Raw genomic sequence first — 16,158 nt, 5'->3', positions numbered from 1 at the left:
GCTCTGGAATTCGGAGCCAGATATCTCTGTGATTTTCCAACTGCTTTTAACATCTTTTCCCCGTACAGAACTTCCTACTCAGATTGAAACTTGGCTAACACACAATAACAGTGCATCCTCTTCCTGGGGAGTAGCCTTGCTTCAGAAATAATCTCAGTTAACAGCCAAACAGTGTTCAAGATAGCATACACAGTGGAGCACAACTCAGAAGTCACCAGTTCTGGTCACCCTGTTACAAAATAAACACTGCTGCTCTGGAATCAGTGAAGAGGAGAGAGACCAAACACATGCCTAAAGGAATGTTTTAGATCTCAAGCAAATTGAACCAAATCATTTTAGTCTTGAACAGAAAATACTATGAGTGCAATCACTTCAAGTAAACATATCCTTTAAGGCACTGACAAAATCAACACAGTGGACTTCTTCAGGACCAACAATAAAACACATATCAGGGGACAAAAGTATAAAATGCTTTTAAAATGGATAACAGGAGGCATTTTTCACACAAAGGGCTTTAAGGCTCTGGAACTTCAACTTTTGCTGTTGGGAGCCAAAACCTTGACTTCTTTCAAAATTAGCCTGAGGACATTCTCGGTTCAATTGATTATTAGCAACAAACAAGCTGGCTGGGCTGAATGGTGTCTTTTCATTTGAAATCTTTAACATGTCCCTAATTGAAATGACCATGGAGTATTTCATAAGTGAAATTAATTAATACATTAATACATTAATTTTTCTTACACCCCAAATAACCTTAAAGATAAGGACATTTTTCATGAAAAGTGTAATGTCTCAAAAATAAAGATATTAAATGCAGGATTCTTGTGCTACATTTCTGTGTCGTGAATTTGCTTCCTGACTTGGCTAAAACCATACTTAATGCAATCCCACTGCAACTCAATCAGGCAAAGTACTGCTGAAGAAAACCATACTGTATCTTTTTTGTCAGCACTGGAATCATGTTGTTGGAGCCAATACACTGGCGTCTTTTAAGACGTGGCTGGATTAGATTCTTGGATCAATTAGCTACTAAACTACCGAACAAGCTCAAGGGGCTGAGTGGCCTCTTCTCCTTTGTACAGTGATGTTCTCATGAAACCATAATGTAAAAATATAGGGCTCACTGGGGCTTCTGTTGCATGGTGAGGAGAATAAACTGCAGTCACTTTTAATTTCCCACCATGTAAAAAGCACAGAAGCTAATATTGCATTACCCCATGGGTCCTCAGCCAAGATCGTCAGTGTTGGCCGCAACTTGAACCAGTACGTTTTACAGTCCCACAAGCACACATGAATGTGATTCGCCATTTCAGAGTCTTGATTTTATAGGGGGGTAAGTGGGATTCCAAGGTTGCCATGCAGTGCATGAGCTATACAACGATAAACATGTACCAGTCCTACAAACAAACTGGACAAAGTAAAACAGGAAATGGAAGAAGCCCGTTGTCTGAAGAAGTAATGGAAGTGGAAGACGAATGCAGAGCGTGTGGGAGGAAGTAGGCAGTAGAGGGGGGCCAGCAGTCTGATACAGTAGACAGAAAGAGAGGTAAATGAGCAAAAAATACAGCTGGAGCTTCTATGTGCTCCAGGCAGTAAGTATGCTTGTTTCTAGTGGAGGTCTGAGACTTGCAGTGAAGACATCAATAGGTTGACTATGCCATACGATGGCTGGGTTTTTCCACAGGTGATGGTACAAAACTGGCCAGGCACCACAAGGACTAGGTTAGACATGAATAAAAAGTGCAACGGTGATTCCGGGGACTTGCTGGGCACCTACAGTATGTGCTTGGATTGCTGTCAGTGGGTGCAACATCTCTCCTACTATTGATGCAAACTGCCCAGTATAAACACCAGCGGAGCAGACTAACAGTGATGATTCCACATAGCTGAGTGCTAAAGAAAATAATCTGTGATTTTTTTTACAAAATAAAGAAAGAATGAGGGCCCAGGTAAGAGATGTGCATAAAAAGAGAGACATGGGAGAACAGGAGGGAATCAGCAGGAAGAACAGGACACAGAGAAGGCAGCTAGATGCAGGGTGTGACAGTGGGGAAAGTGTGCTGGACAGGAAAGTGGAAGGCAGAAGACGAAGTGGGAGGGACAGACGCAGAGAGACAAGGAGACAGGGAGGGTGGGGAAGTCTGAAGAGGGGAGGGAGGGGGAGCAGGAGGGGGGAGTGGGTCGGTCGTAAAGGGAAGGCTGCAGGCGTCCAGCAAAGCACTCACTCTTGCAATGTCTCCACTCCCATTTCCTTGTACTGCAGCTCCTGCTTCATCTGGGCCAGCTCCTGCTTCAGCCTGGAGAGCTGGGAACACAAATCAGCCTCCGTGAGCACCGTCTCGCAGCGTGCAGCCCTCTACACCGGCTGGCAGTCTTAATCATGGCTTTCATTGCCGGACCTCGGAGAGCCATTACGGCCCCAGCTCTCTTCAACGGCGATTAATGGTGTTCACTCAAACACAGCCCTGAAGCGCAAAGCCCTGAAAGAAATCGACTGGACCTTTTTCCTCACACATTACAAGACTATTCAATTGCAAACCTCCGATGTGATCTCGCATAACACGTGAGCAGAAAAAAGAAATCAGCAGATCACGGTTCACTTTATACATAAAATATAAATGTATTTCCATTTCACAATCCTCAAACTATTGCAGTCAACCAAGGTCCCACCAATCTTCAGACAACCTAAATTAAATATTGTTCCTTTAGCCTCAATTTTGCTATTTTCCTCTCCCATAATGTGCGTGCACTTTACTTTCAGGAACACCATTCTGAATGATTTAGAAATGTAATAATATGTATGTCAAGACATACTGTATGTCTGTAACACTGAACACAAGGCAATTTGGCTTGTAAGCTCCACACCCGGACGGGTTTGCATTCAGGATGTGAAAGTCACCTAGGAAACTGTTGTGATTAATGATATTTGAAAATGGTGCCATTAGATTTTTAAATCGGTCACATTTAAAAGTTCTGAGTCATATTCCTTCATTTTACGCTGCTATCGCTTAGTATTAAGAACTACGAAGGTCAGCCAGCCTTCAAATGGTTTGACATTAGCTGTTCTGAAACAGAAGTTACATTTAAAGTGCTTGGGCCTGATCACAATCCTGTTCTGAAAGACAAACAGCTTCCCCTTATTTTAGAGCAAGGTGCCACACCTGATCTGTCACCACACCCCAACGGAAGTGCATTCCTGCACAGTGCGGAGGGCCTGGGATCTGACGTCTGAGGTATTGTTCTGGGGTGATAATGACTTACCCGATCCCGCCTACGGGCAATTTCCGCTTTTATTTGGTCAGGGTCATACTTTGTGTTTGAAGAAGAGCCAGAGTATGCTGCAAGGAAAAGGAAAACGAGGTCAGCTACAACGAAACCCGCTCCTTTTTGTAACAACAAAAACAACAACAAAAAGGACTGATACTTTATCCCCAGATACTCAGGCTTTTGTCATTTTTTGCTTATGAATCTCACTGGGCCACGGGCTTCAGTCTGTGCTGCCTGTCCTTTCTTTTGGCATTTTTTTATGAAGAGGGAAGAGTTTCAATGTAATTCTCAGGAAAAGGAGTTGTCAAATGAATGCCTCAACAAGGCAGGTTGCAGTAAACCAGGAAAGGGCTGTGCTCCACATTCCTGCAAGCGTACTGACTACTTTGTCGCGACATGGGTTTTCTAAGAAAGCAAGGCACAGACTTCAAATGGCAAACAGGCCTTTTTAGCCACAAATTTCTTTTAACTCTTTTATCAGCTGTGATACCACTTCAAGACACACGAGAAAAGGCACTTTTAACAAGGCAAATTAAAGAACAACACAAAAGTGCAAAGTATGCTTACACTTTTGCACTGTAAGCAAAGATGTTAAACCTATCAAGATAACACCTTTCTGTAGGGGCATTATACCATGCACTGTATAAAGAGGAGTGTTCAGAACTGCCAAGTACAGCACCTATCGATAGTGCCCGTTTTGTTACACAGGCTTTAAAACCTTTTGTTCAGTCCTCAATATCTTCTCTAGTGCTCGATCCACTAGATTCTCTAGGAGAAGAATTAGATGACACAGACCAAGCTACAGGAGGGACGATTGAGAACTGTGAGGACTGTGAAGGTCCGGAGAGACTGCACTGGGGCTGGTCAATATGGAAGTGAAGGAGAAATCCATCTACATAACCCATTGTCACGGCCCCCCGTAATCAGAAACAAGCCCCTTCCAATTCGCACAAACGCCAGCATAGAAACTAACACCCCTCGATCACCATCACACCTCCCGGTTCTCAGAATACTCAAGGGCTCTTTACCACCACCACGGTGCTCAGCATTGGGCATCCCAGCGGAGCTCCTAGTTAACGTCCTCACATCTACTTGATTGCTGTCCGACTCTTGAATCTCTGGCTTCCTGACCTGTGCTTCCCTTTGACTACGATTCTGGATTCTACGACTTGGCTAAGTACACCCGGCTCTCTCTCACACCCCGTGTTTGATATTTAACCTGCTACCGCATAGGGCCCAGTTTTACATAAACTTTTTGCCATCGTGCCATTACACCCATTCGTCTACGCTGGTTTGTCACCGTTTCAGTCATGCTTCCCCCTAGCTCTCCATGCGTCACAATGCTCCTACCAGCACTGGCTCCCACCATGCTTTGCAACACTTCAGCCTGCTCCTGCCACAGTAAACCCCAAAAACCCCGGACAAGGACAAGGCGAGGGGCGCCTTACAGCTGGCGTGTGAGAGGCTGTCCTCCTCGGAGAGCTCGTGGAAGTGCAGGATCTCCTGCTGGGCCAGCTCCAGGCGCTGCTGCTTGATCATGTAGATCTCTTTTTTGGCATTGAGGGCCTCCTGGGCCACCACCAGGTACTCCTTCAGCATGCGTTCCTGCTCCTGCCGCCATTGCGTCCTGGGGTTCTCGATCTGGGTGGTCTCTGCACACGGGGGTGAGTGGGAGCAGAAGAAACATGGAGTCTCACCACTTCATTATTTATTACTATTCATTATGGAACAGACATAAAGTTTAAAAGGCTTCACCTGACCTTCAGATGCAATAGACTGTAACTCTGCTGATTAGGCTCAGTAGTGTAAATGTAGGCCTAAGCAGTGAGGATGTAGTATTCACGTGGTAATGAAGCAATGCTCTGCCAGTTCTTTAAAAATTATTTTAAATTGACAATTCATTGCAGCTCAAGAGAAATAAACTGTTTCATCATCAGTTTCCCAAAAGCAGTATTAATATGTTCAAATGTAAATTAAGTCTGAATACACACTCAGGCATAAGGTTTTTGGTCAGGCATAAGATAGGTGCACCATACGTAATCACATATAAAGTGGTTTTATATTTTTTTCCTATTCAACCTCCAAAACTCAGAGTATTAAAGCCTGTGTACTGAATTTGTTAATCAGCTCAAACATACTGCTAAATATTCGTAAAGTCTGAGTGTTCATTACATCATCACAAAAAGCACTCCCATACTAAAAAAAATCCACTATATCACTGGGTTTAAGAGGACAGTAATCTTTGCACGAGAAATATCAAAATGTGCTGTTCCAATTCAAGAGCAGTAAATAGTTAATTTAATAAGTTAATAAGAAAACATACAAACTTCCACAAGACTCAAGTTTACTGGAGACATGTGCAATATTGTTTTTCTTTCACTTTTTATTTTAAGTTTGTAATTTTCTCTAGGCACAGGAATAATGTTCACTAAATGTATTTTACCTTTTTACAAATACAGTAGTCAAGCTCATGTGTTCAATTGCAAAATTAACAAAGGCACTTTTCACAGAGTACATGAGTATATACAGTAAATCTCCCGAAGTATGAGAAATCTGAAGCTTGCAGAGAAAAAAAAAAGGTTTTACACAACTCCAGGTTTTAAAGGATTAGTTTTAAGTACTTTGGCATTCCCTTGAGTTTTCCAGTAGTGTCAACACACAGGACACAGTGTGTCACAAAGGCGTGGCAGGCTACTGGATTGCCTGGCATAATTTAAGACACCAAATACACTTATTATTATTTTAAACATTGACAATTCAGCCCCCAAATAAATTATCAGAAGCATTGACTCAAGCACCAGGGAAAGAAATTTGTATAGCACACAGAAAACAAAGACTTTCTTTTAAGCAAAGGAATAGTCAGATATTGTCTTTGGATCAAAGACAAGTTTTCTTCTTCTGGCAGTAAATATATGAATATGACTAAAACCCATTAGGTTCTAACATGCATTAATAAATCTGTTGTCCCAAATTGTGTCACATAGTTTCTCTCCTTCTTTAATGTAAATTGATACAAATGTTTCATATTTGTATCAATTATACATTATATTTTAAATAATAAAATAATTATGAAAATCTTCTCTAGTGCATCTTATAGTAAGGCATACCTGCTCCAAAAATACATTTAGAATACTCAGATTATAAATACACTATTTAGGCCTTTATATCCTAAACAATACATACAATAACATTTATTGTGTATTGTATACCTCAGATACCTCTGGAAGAGACAAGTGTATTTCAAACTTTGCGTTACAAAATCCCAGAATGAGCTTTTAATGCCCAGAAGAATTTTAGCTCTTATGTTGTTTAATTAGATTCAAAGCTACCAATTCTGGCAAGGGATATACTGTTTAAACAGTTTTTTTCCTCAAAGACATAAATATACAAATTGACACAAAATTCTGGTTGGAGGTAAGAGCGAGTTTACTTTACAACAGCCCTTTCAATTATGTTCCAGTTGTTGTATATTTTTAGCAAACACCTCTGTGTGCAAACTCCTGAAATTCAGTCAATATTTACTCGGGTAACTCAGCCGGCCTCAGTGTGTTTGCACAGTGATTTAACAGAGATATTGAAATGCTATTCTGTAATAATCAGCTATTTAATTGCAAAGTAAATATGGGGAAGGCTTATTTAACCTCTAAATAAATTGTTATCCTGGCTCCAGGTCAATAAACATCGACAGCCAGGACATTGTGTGATATGAAAGCAGTTAAAGGTTCTCAAGAAAGTTACGGGATGGAAGGGTCTCTTCTCAGTGAATACTCTATACAATTACCCCCTTTCCTGATCATCCTCATCACCCTTTCGGTGATGTTCTGAGGGTGAAATGAGTATACACAACTCAATAATCTGGAAATGATTTCATTCAAATCTGCAGTAAGGTAGACAAAACAGTAAAGCCAAAATAAACTCATCAAGGCAGTTACACTACTGTACATCTGAATTAAAAAGAAAAGAAAACATCATGTAAATGGCTGGCCTTATTTGACATATTTCTTAAATTGCTCTGCAAAATGGTCCAACGAAGCTAAAAAAAGAAAAGGCAATTCAGGCCCAACATTTCAGCACATATACGAGAAGTTCTGTAGCAGAAAGGATTCATTAAGGCTGACTTACTGTTTATGTGATCAATGTAGTAGACTCCAATCTGTGGATCATACACAACCTCCCAGCCTAAGGGCAGTTCATCTCCGACACAATCAGCAAATGTTAAAGGTTTGGTAATTCTGTAGAAACAAAAAATAAAAGCGAAATTAAAGTTCTGAATTCTGGATAACCTAACAGCAACATGCTTTTCCTTTTTTTGAGGTCATACAGATCCCGGTATACTACTGTACTATATACACATCCCAATTAAAATAATATGATGATATTCATTCCAATGGACCCCAAAATGCTTTACATACAGGAGGAGACCTAGTTCACCCACAACTGCAGTGTGGCAGCTCCCTTGGGTGATGCATAGAGAACATTACACCCCAGCAGCATCAGAACACAGCAGACCAACTAGAGACGTGAGAGATTGTAACGCAAACTGAAATAAGGGGGAAATCTGGGGAGGTCTGATTGTGGATTGTGCAAGACTAGAGTGGAATTCATTCAGGACACTAGGTTTACCATCCCTGCTCTTATGACCAGTGTCATGGGATATTTAGAAAGGAACCTGGCTTAAATTCTCATATGAAGGATGGTGCCTCCTGCAGCACAGTATCCCATACTTGGACACTGGTTTGGAAATTGTGCCTCAGAGGGAAGCCACCTACTAGTCCACCAACACTAATTACAGCCTTTCCCGGCTTTGAAATCAGGCTAGAAAATACAATCTAGCTGGCAAACGACCCCAGGTTTCATCTCAAAGCAAAAACTTTAAAATGTATTATTTCTAAACTCCACAAAATGGCATAAAATACTAAAAATACTTGTGGTAATACAGTAACCGTAACAGGAAAAGCACCAGCATTTTAAACATCACTACAAACAACAGACTGCATGTTCCATCAGAATGAACATTTGTGGATATTTAACTCCCCTGAAAATAGTTTGGAGCATGGTGGGATAATTCTGATAAACCCGTTCATCACCATGAAAAAATGAGAACACGGAGAAAAGGAGTAAGGGCAGACACAAATAATTGAGAGAGAATCGGATATTTCATGGGATGAATTTCAGAGAGATTAAAGTCTGGTTTACTGAAGAATCAAAGAAATCAGGTAATGGGAGGGGTGGCTCTGTGGCTAAGGATCTGCACCTGCGGCTGGAAGGTTGCTGGTTCAAATCCCACGGCCGGCAGAGGAATCCTACTCCGTTGGGCCCCTGAGCAAGGCCCTTAACCTCAGCTGCTCCAGGGCCACCGTATAAATGGCTGACCCTGCGCTCTGACCCCAAGCTTCTCTCTCCCCACCTGTGTGTCTCATGGAGAGCAGGCTGGGGTATGTGAAAAGACAAATTCCTGATAGAAGAAATTGTATATGGCTAATAAAGTGATCTCTTCTGAGGAAGAAAGAACAGATGAACTGGTGACTCTGAGGAGGGATCCTGAAACACTATCAGGATTAGAGCTGGTCCTGGAGGGCCAGTGTGTCTACAGGTTTTCTAAGTCTCTTTAAAGCAGTAGCAACCGAAAAAGCTGGAAGAAGTGATTACATTGGTCTAATTGGGCAGCAGATCTAGGTCATTATGAGTTGGAATGAAAGTCTGCAGAAACATTGGCTCCCCAAAACCAGGTATGGACACCCTTGATCCACATTTATCGTTAAAGAAAAAAGTGTTCATTTTATATAAATTCATATGTAGGATTACCAAAGGAATCCATGTTCACCTGGACATGTTAAGGCAGGAAAGGATTTCAAAATAGCCTCTCAGAAGAAGGAAACTTATTTGCAACAGCGTATTACACTTTTTCTGGAAGGAATATTGGTGATTCATGACCAATCTTAACATCACTCCACTGCTCCCCATTCCTGCTGTTGATCAGACTGAATGAACAGCTGGTCAGCGTTAACTATCTGCAAGTGTGTGAAAATGAGCTTTTACACATAATTTATAAGTTAGTTCTTCTATCACGTAGCTAATTACATATAACGTGAACATTTAAAATAAAAACATACTTTTAAACAAGCAGTGTAGGCAAACAACAGTGCTCATTTCAGAAAAGGTGCAATGTTTATTTTATATGTTAATTCAGTATTACAGCACTTTTAAAATCCTATCCTGTTTCAAAGAGTCACCCTATTCAACTTAAACCCCTGTGGTCATATAACTAGCAAGCCAGAGAGTCAGAAAAATTGCTTTTTACTTTGAAGTGTCCAGTTTGTAACTCAATTTATTAATTGCTCTATTAAGGTTTGGACACATTTCATATCTTCTGTACAGCAGTGAAAAAAGACAGACATACTGCACAGAGTTCCATAAATTAACTGCATGGAAAGGATGTTTCAAAATCATTACCTTATTTGGATTAAGATAGCACACACAGATGCATGGAGGTAAAATAATTGTGAATCTCTTGCATACCTCCGTCATTGGTATAATTTGTATAAGACGGCTGCTTGAAAAAGCCCTCCTAAAGGGAATCAAATTACTAGACAATGTGAGTCTGAATTGTGTCCCTGGAATAACGTATTTTTGAATCTGAAACAAAATATAGACAACTTTTGAACAATTTTGAAGACATAGGAACTACAGAAAGACAGTTTTGTACTACAATGAAAGATGAGATCAAAGGTACAGGCAAAAGGAACAGTTATTTTCTCTGAATAATTTTAATTTTAGCTGTCTCTGTAAGTTAAGCTTTGGTTTTCCCATTTTACACACTTGACAACATCAAAGAATTGTTGCATTCATCTTTTACAATGACAATATTCTGTGAGGTATACTGTCTGAGCCAATATCTTAAACATTGGGGTTTATTGTTCTCACAATGCCCATGAAAGAGAGAAGTAAGAAAGACATAAGTGGCATCTTGTGACCTTCTCAAGGTTATACTCAACTAAAAAAAACATAAAACATCTTTATGGGATCATTTTTATCTTGTCAGGTCTTGACGTTTCAGTTTAGCCCCAGGACTGGTAGATATCTGCATTCAATTAGGGGACCAGTGACCAGCAGGACAGACTGTAGGCAGGGTGGTTTCCCTTTACTGTCCTGACACTCAGATAGGCTTCCCACGAACACAATTCTCCACTTTCTGTCCTGGGGGAATAATGATTGACTACTGAATTGAACCATTCTGAATTATTTAAGCATGTGAAGCAAGAACTGTTACGAGTTTTTACAGCGATAAACATAAGTATTATTTCACTCCCTTTGGGAAAAACTAAAGCAGACTGGCGATCCTTCCACAAACGTATTGTGCTCATGTGTTGCAGTACACACTGAAGATACTGAAAGTGATCGATAATCCCTTCAGAATGACCAACGGAAGAACTTCAAAAATCAATTTTTCTTCAAAGCACAATAAGATTTTCTAACAACTCAAATCGGGTATTTAAAAAAATAGATTTATGGGGTTACATACTGTACAGTACTATTACTCCTGGTCTGATAGTATCAACAAACACCAAATTCAAGATAATTCTTTCCTTTCTTGCAAAGAGGCAACTATGAACTCAAGTGTGATGGTGTCCTAAGCAATGCTGCCAATCACTAGTTAATGATTATGTTAAGTATTTGAACATGGCAAAGTGTTAGCTGATCCACTACTACCCAAATCCCCTGTTGACAGCAACACAAGTCTCTGCGTCCATTATTGCAAGTCAAGGCCCATTAATCACTTCAAATACAAGGCACAGGAGTGGAACGTGCATGTTAGCCCCTCAGACAGTGGCATGCACAGAATGTGCAGGGTGCATGAGGAAGCCAAGGCTTCAATAAGCTCTCTGAAGGGGGATGGAGGGGGGGGTCTACACCACATTCCAGTGCGGAAGGAGACTGAGCGACTCGGTGAAAAAAAACAACACTTCCTCCATAGGGCTCGACAGAAGAATACAGTCCATTTCCAATGGACTGTCTATTGTTGCACTGGAGAAAGCACACCCGAGAAATTTCGAGGGGCACCAGCGTGGCCTGAAAGTAACCAGATGTTTCTCAGCGCATCCCCAAGCCTCCCAGGAAAAAAAGAAGAATCTGGCTGAAACGGGGGGTGGGGGGACCCTTCCGAATGTTTTGCTGTTGCTGCTGCTGCTGCTGCTCCTGGAGTCTTGTGACAGCAGCTGCAGGCTTGCCAAGTGTCATCTCGGGAGGCACCACAGCCGACCTTTCATTCCCACAGAGAGCAGACAGCGGTTCCAGCACTATCTAACAAATACCACGCGCACACCCCCATGCAGGATTATAAAGGACATTTTAGCACATATCTTATTAATTCAGGGGGCTTAAAGAACTCCTGATGAAACCACAATGTATAATAAATGTGCACTGGCAGAAATCAGGGCAGAGGCTAATGGTTTACAGACGTATGTTTTGCTATCTTTGTCCAGCCTCCACTGGACTGAACACTGTAATGAAATTCTACACGTTGCACAAATATGTCAAGACTGTGGAGAAACAGCAACAAAAGTGTCATAAATACAATACTGAAGCAATTCATACCCACAAGGCTATGGAGCGGAATTATCACTCGACTGATATGAACTGGAGATCTTAAACGCAGCATGTGAAGACCGAGTGCAAATCAGCTCCGCTTTGTCAACCCTGTCACTGCTCACTTTTCCTTTTATTAATTTCACGTTGGGTCTTTCCTGGCATTTCTGGTATTTGATGAAAGCTGACCTGAAAGGCCCACCAATAAAATAGAACTTCCTGAACCCTAGCTCTGGGTATGTCTCTCTGAATATTTAGATTATATATAAAACGTTGACTTAATAGCTCCATACATAACGGTATATTGGAAAGATGACAAATGTGAGAAACCATCCAGCTCAAATACTACTCTTTCTATTTTCTATTCACTAAAGTGCCATGACAACTAATCTTGAGAGAGTTTCCCCGTCAAAAAAACTCACCTTTGAGTATCCACTTTCACTATCACCTTTCTAATTCTGAGGTTTGGCTCTCTCAGGCAGGTCAACTGGAGAAAAGGTTTCAGGACAGCGAGAGGTTTCTCAAGTGACACCAGCAGCAGAGGTCCAGGTTAGCACACATGGGCCTTCAGCGGTTGCCCAGCACAGGGAAAGAGAGGCAGACCCAATGTCTATTGAAATACTAGAGTTCCATAATGATTCCTTATCTTCATAAACATAAATTCGCATAAAATGCACAATAGAGTCTTCAAAAGGAAACCCCAACGTTGTGAGGGTTAGTCTATAAGGTGAAGACAAAAGAACAGATGACCTCATTGACTCACAATATGCCTACACTGCTCTGACTCATTGCCAACTGGCAGTTTAAAACCAAAATTAGACTAATGCTGTCAAAGCCTGACCAATCAGGGCCACTTTTCTGAGGAGGTACTGCATTGGTGCTGGGTTAAAGGATACCTGCATATGAATTCACTCCCCACCTTGGATGCACAACAGCAGTTTCACTGATGTGAGATGTGACATGAAGGCAGCAAGGGAGAGGAGGAAGAGATGAACGTGGAAATGAAGCTTAATGGAGACTCATGAGAGGCCGAATGACAAAAGTATAAGAACACAGAGAAAAGAGAACTGATGTTGTTTTTTTTTCATTTCTTTGGAGTTTATCTTAAAAAGTTAAGTTTAAGACAGTGCAGTCTGTAGCATTTCATATTCTAAGGTAAACAGCTTGATTTCATCATCGTCTTATTTTTGGAATGAATGGTTAGCTCCTGATAAGAGTTTCCAGAAAACCTGCAATTTGTGTAATGAAAAGTATTTACTGACAGTGTGTACATTCTGTCAGCATTTCACATAATGATTTAAGTTAGAACTCTTTAGATATCTAAGCAAACTCCTAGGCGTGTGAATAATGTGCAATGGAATAAGACTAGTTGACCACTTACTAAATACAAATAATTTTGCTTGGCTTGGTTCTTCACAAAAAAAGTGGTGATATTCACCTCTAACACATAGAGAAAAGATCCAGGACAAGGGTTAGAGACCCCTGGTGTACAAGAAACACACATTGCAGATTTGAAAAGAATTTGGCACACTGTAAAGCACTGGGATGAAGTTATGCAGAAAGTATAACACAGGATCTACGGTTCGTGCTCATCAGGGCTTCTACCTATACTAAACATAGCAGTAAGTAAGCACAAGTGGGCAAGGTCTAATAAAGTACTGTATTGTCCTACAAGAGCCGTCCATATCTATTGAACAATAGCACAGATCTGCCTCAGTTTTTTTGTCCATTCATATCATATCTTTAAATGCCTGAGAATATCCCAAGCCTCATTTTTGACTACTCCATCAGTTCAATTGCCTGTAGAGCTATTCCTTCCAACCGTACAGTATGATCTTTATAAATACTTCAATCAAATTTGCAATAGCCATTTTGTCTGGAATTGATTTCGTGGCTCAATGAGCACGTCGGGAGAGCTCTCTGAGGCGTGTGAAATATGAGTCCAAGGCAGGCTTGTGCTAAGTATCACCATAGCACCTCTAATATTGGTCCCTGCTTACAACAAAGGCTGGAGCAGCATTCCAAGTGCTGATTAAGATGGTACAGCCAACAGTTTCTCCATTCCTTGTCAGGAATGTGCCCTTAAAAATAATATTCCTACTTAAACTTAATAACAGTACGATACCCAAGAGACAGTGTTTCTTTAATGCTCTAGATACAGTTCTTTATTTTCCTGGTCGACCACATTATGTCTAGTAACAGGCCTCAAGTTTGACAGCTGTATATAAAAAAGCTAATAAATCTAAAAAGGTGTTGAGGCTGCTGTTGCCTATCATGTTATTCAACCAGCTCTATATAATTTTATAAGATGGCCTTTATTTGATAAAAGTCTACTGTGTTCATTCTGCGTTTTGTTACCATGGAAACTTACATTCCCCTACAATGTGAGCTCAAAGTTAATTTTTTTTAGTGAGTTATGTATCTATTATGTATTGTCTAGGTAAGCTGTTTCCAAGCCAATAAACTCCTTTTTTCGACAATATAAATCTCAGAGTGTTCATTTTCAAGACTTGCACGACTGCAAGTTCGTGTGTAACTCTAAACAAACTCGGCATGAGCACACGGAACAGAAATATTCCTTCCCGTAAAACAAGTTCTGGAAAGGTGCATATTCCACAGTCCAGGTTTTGAGGGACTGCGTGATCTGACAGTTTCACAGACCACTTCTAAACAATTAACAATCTATGGAATGTAGGAAAATTAACCCACATTTTTTTCCCTAAAAGTTACCTTGCCTTTACACTAAAAATATTTATTTTCATACTGTGTGAATGGCGTCTTTGAATTCTTCACATAAAAAGAATTATTGTACACTCAAGTAGAATTCTTGAATTCAATTTTCACAAATTTAAAAAACAAACTTGCAAATTGTGACACGTAGCCTAATTAAAAACTTGTTTTCCATATAGACAAGGCACCAAAGATTGTGCACTCCATTGAAGCACCAGAACATTCTTAATAGGCAACTGTAAAAGTGGCCATCCCTTGAGGACAGGTTTATTTTAAAACCATGCTTTTCTCACAGTATAACAGAAACAGAAAATCCTATAAAACAAAGACCCAGAGAGCAAATATGTCGGGAAATAAGTTTAGAGCACGGTCATTCTTAGCATGGAGCAATTTCTTACAATAGCATGGCATTTTGATGGCATGTGTCCTATTACTCCTTAAGAACATGTGCATTGTCAAAGTTCTCTGTTGTTTTTTTAAGACTGACATCTGTCCCCCAGATGACAGGTATTTATCTATAAGTGCAACTCTGTAACTCTAACTGTATACCCGGTGCATAGCTTCAGTGCAGGCATTCGCAACATACTGTACGCTCACTGGACGTTATTGTGTAAAGAAACTACTTTTACAAAAGCAAGTACCGTATATGTCCTCGATCCAGCACATTGGAAGTCTCACGTTAAATCAAGACAGAGACGGACATCACCAGATCAGGGCTTACAATCCGAAAAAAAAACAAATGCCATATAGACCACTTTTAACTTAAATATGCACCACAAATAACTCGTCTTTCCTGCTAATACCAGGGCTCTGAAGCTGCTGCTTTGCAGGGTCTAAAAGTGTGTGTCAAGAAACAAATGCCACAAGTGTTTGTCTAAAAATTCCGTTCTGGGTTAAAAAAGAATTAGAAGACAACTTTAAGAGGAATCTCATATATGTGCATCTCCAAAGGGCGGTACAGTGCTTCACTGCAAAGCACAAACAGCTGTGCATTTCACTAGCAGCATCAATGCAATGACATACCCTCCTTCTATTATGTTTAGCATCTTATGGAAATAGGTTGACTATAAGCAGTGCAGAACACTAATGTGTGGTATGTCTGTCTGAGTGCTGTAGTGATGCAGATTTAGATTCCTCCAAGGCATATGAGAAAGGCATCTTGGTTGTCAGCATTCCATTCCACTATGTAAATACCTGATCTTTAAACCTCAGAAATGAAACAAAGCAAGGAAAAATAAAAGGATCTTCCACTTCTACAAGACTGCAATTTGCTTTAAGAAGCGGGGTGTCTTTCAAGAGTTGTGTTATTCACTGGTACTTAGCGGTACATTGGCCGTGACCACCGAGGCGTGAAACCTTTGTAAAAAGTTCTCTGCTAGGGCTATTGTAATGGATTCTGTTTGCGCCTCTTTGATAAAACTGTGCAGTTAACTTTCTTGGAATAAAAACAAATGTGTAGGAGACATGAAAGCCCATGCTTTCATATAAAACGTTATTCCTCTTTTTAAGGGGAAAAGGCTGCGATTTCAGTTTAGTTAAATATAAAACAGTCATTAAAAAAAGTAGCACATTTTT

The 16,158-nt window shown here is 40.5% G+C and overlaps 1 protein-coding gene across 2 annotated transcripts in view; it reads right to left on the bottom strand.

The window, feature by feature from the left end:
• Positions 1–16,158, bottom strand: part of wwc3 (WWC family member 3) — a 54,537-nt gene that overhangs the window by 28,272 nt on the left and 10,107 nt on the right. The window contains exons 2-5 of one of the 2 annotated variants that reach the window (XM_088913325.1): positions 7,390–7,499; positions 4,716–4,919; positions 3,262–3,338; positions 2,226–2,305 (exon numbers count right to left, since the gene is read on the bottom strand). In XM_088913325.1, coding sequence (XP_088769451.1) covers positions 2,226–2,305; positions 3,262–3,338; positions 4,716–4,919; positions 7,390–7,499 — 471 coding nt within the window. Of the gene's footprint in view, positions 1–2,225; positions 2,306–3,261; positions 3,339–4,715; positions 4,920–7,048; positions 7,112–7,389; positions 7,500–16,158 lie in introns of those variants that run through there. The other variant, XM_088913326.1, reaches the window with a different exon arrangement.

The sequence above is a fragment of the Atractosteus spatula genome, chromosome 4, assembly GCF_055471065.1.
Source record: "Atractosteus spatula isolate fAtrSpa1 chromosome 4, fAtrSpa1.hap1, whole genome shotgun sequence".
In the NCBI taxonomy this organism is placed as follows: domain Eukaryota; kingdom Metazoa; phylum Chordata; class Actinopteri; order Semionotiformes; family Lepisosteidae; genus Atractosteus; species Atractosteus spatula.
The sequence above is the reverse complement of the archived record's forward strand: the minus strand, read 5'-3'. Positions and strand labels throughout refer to the sequence as shown.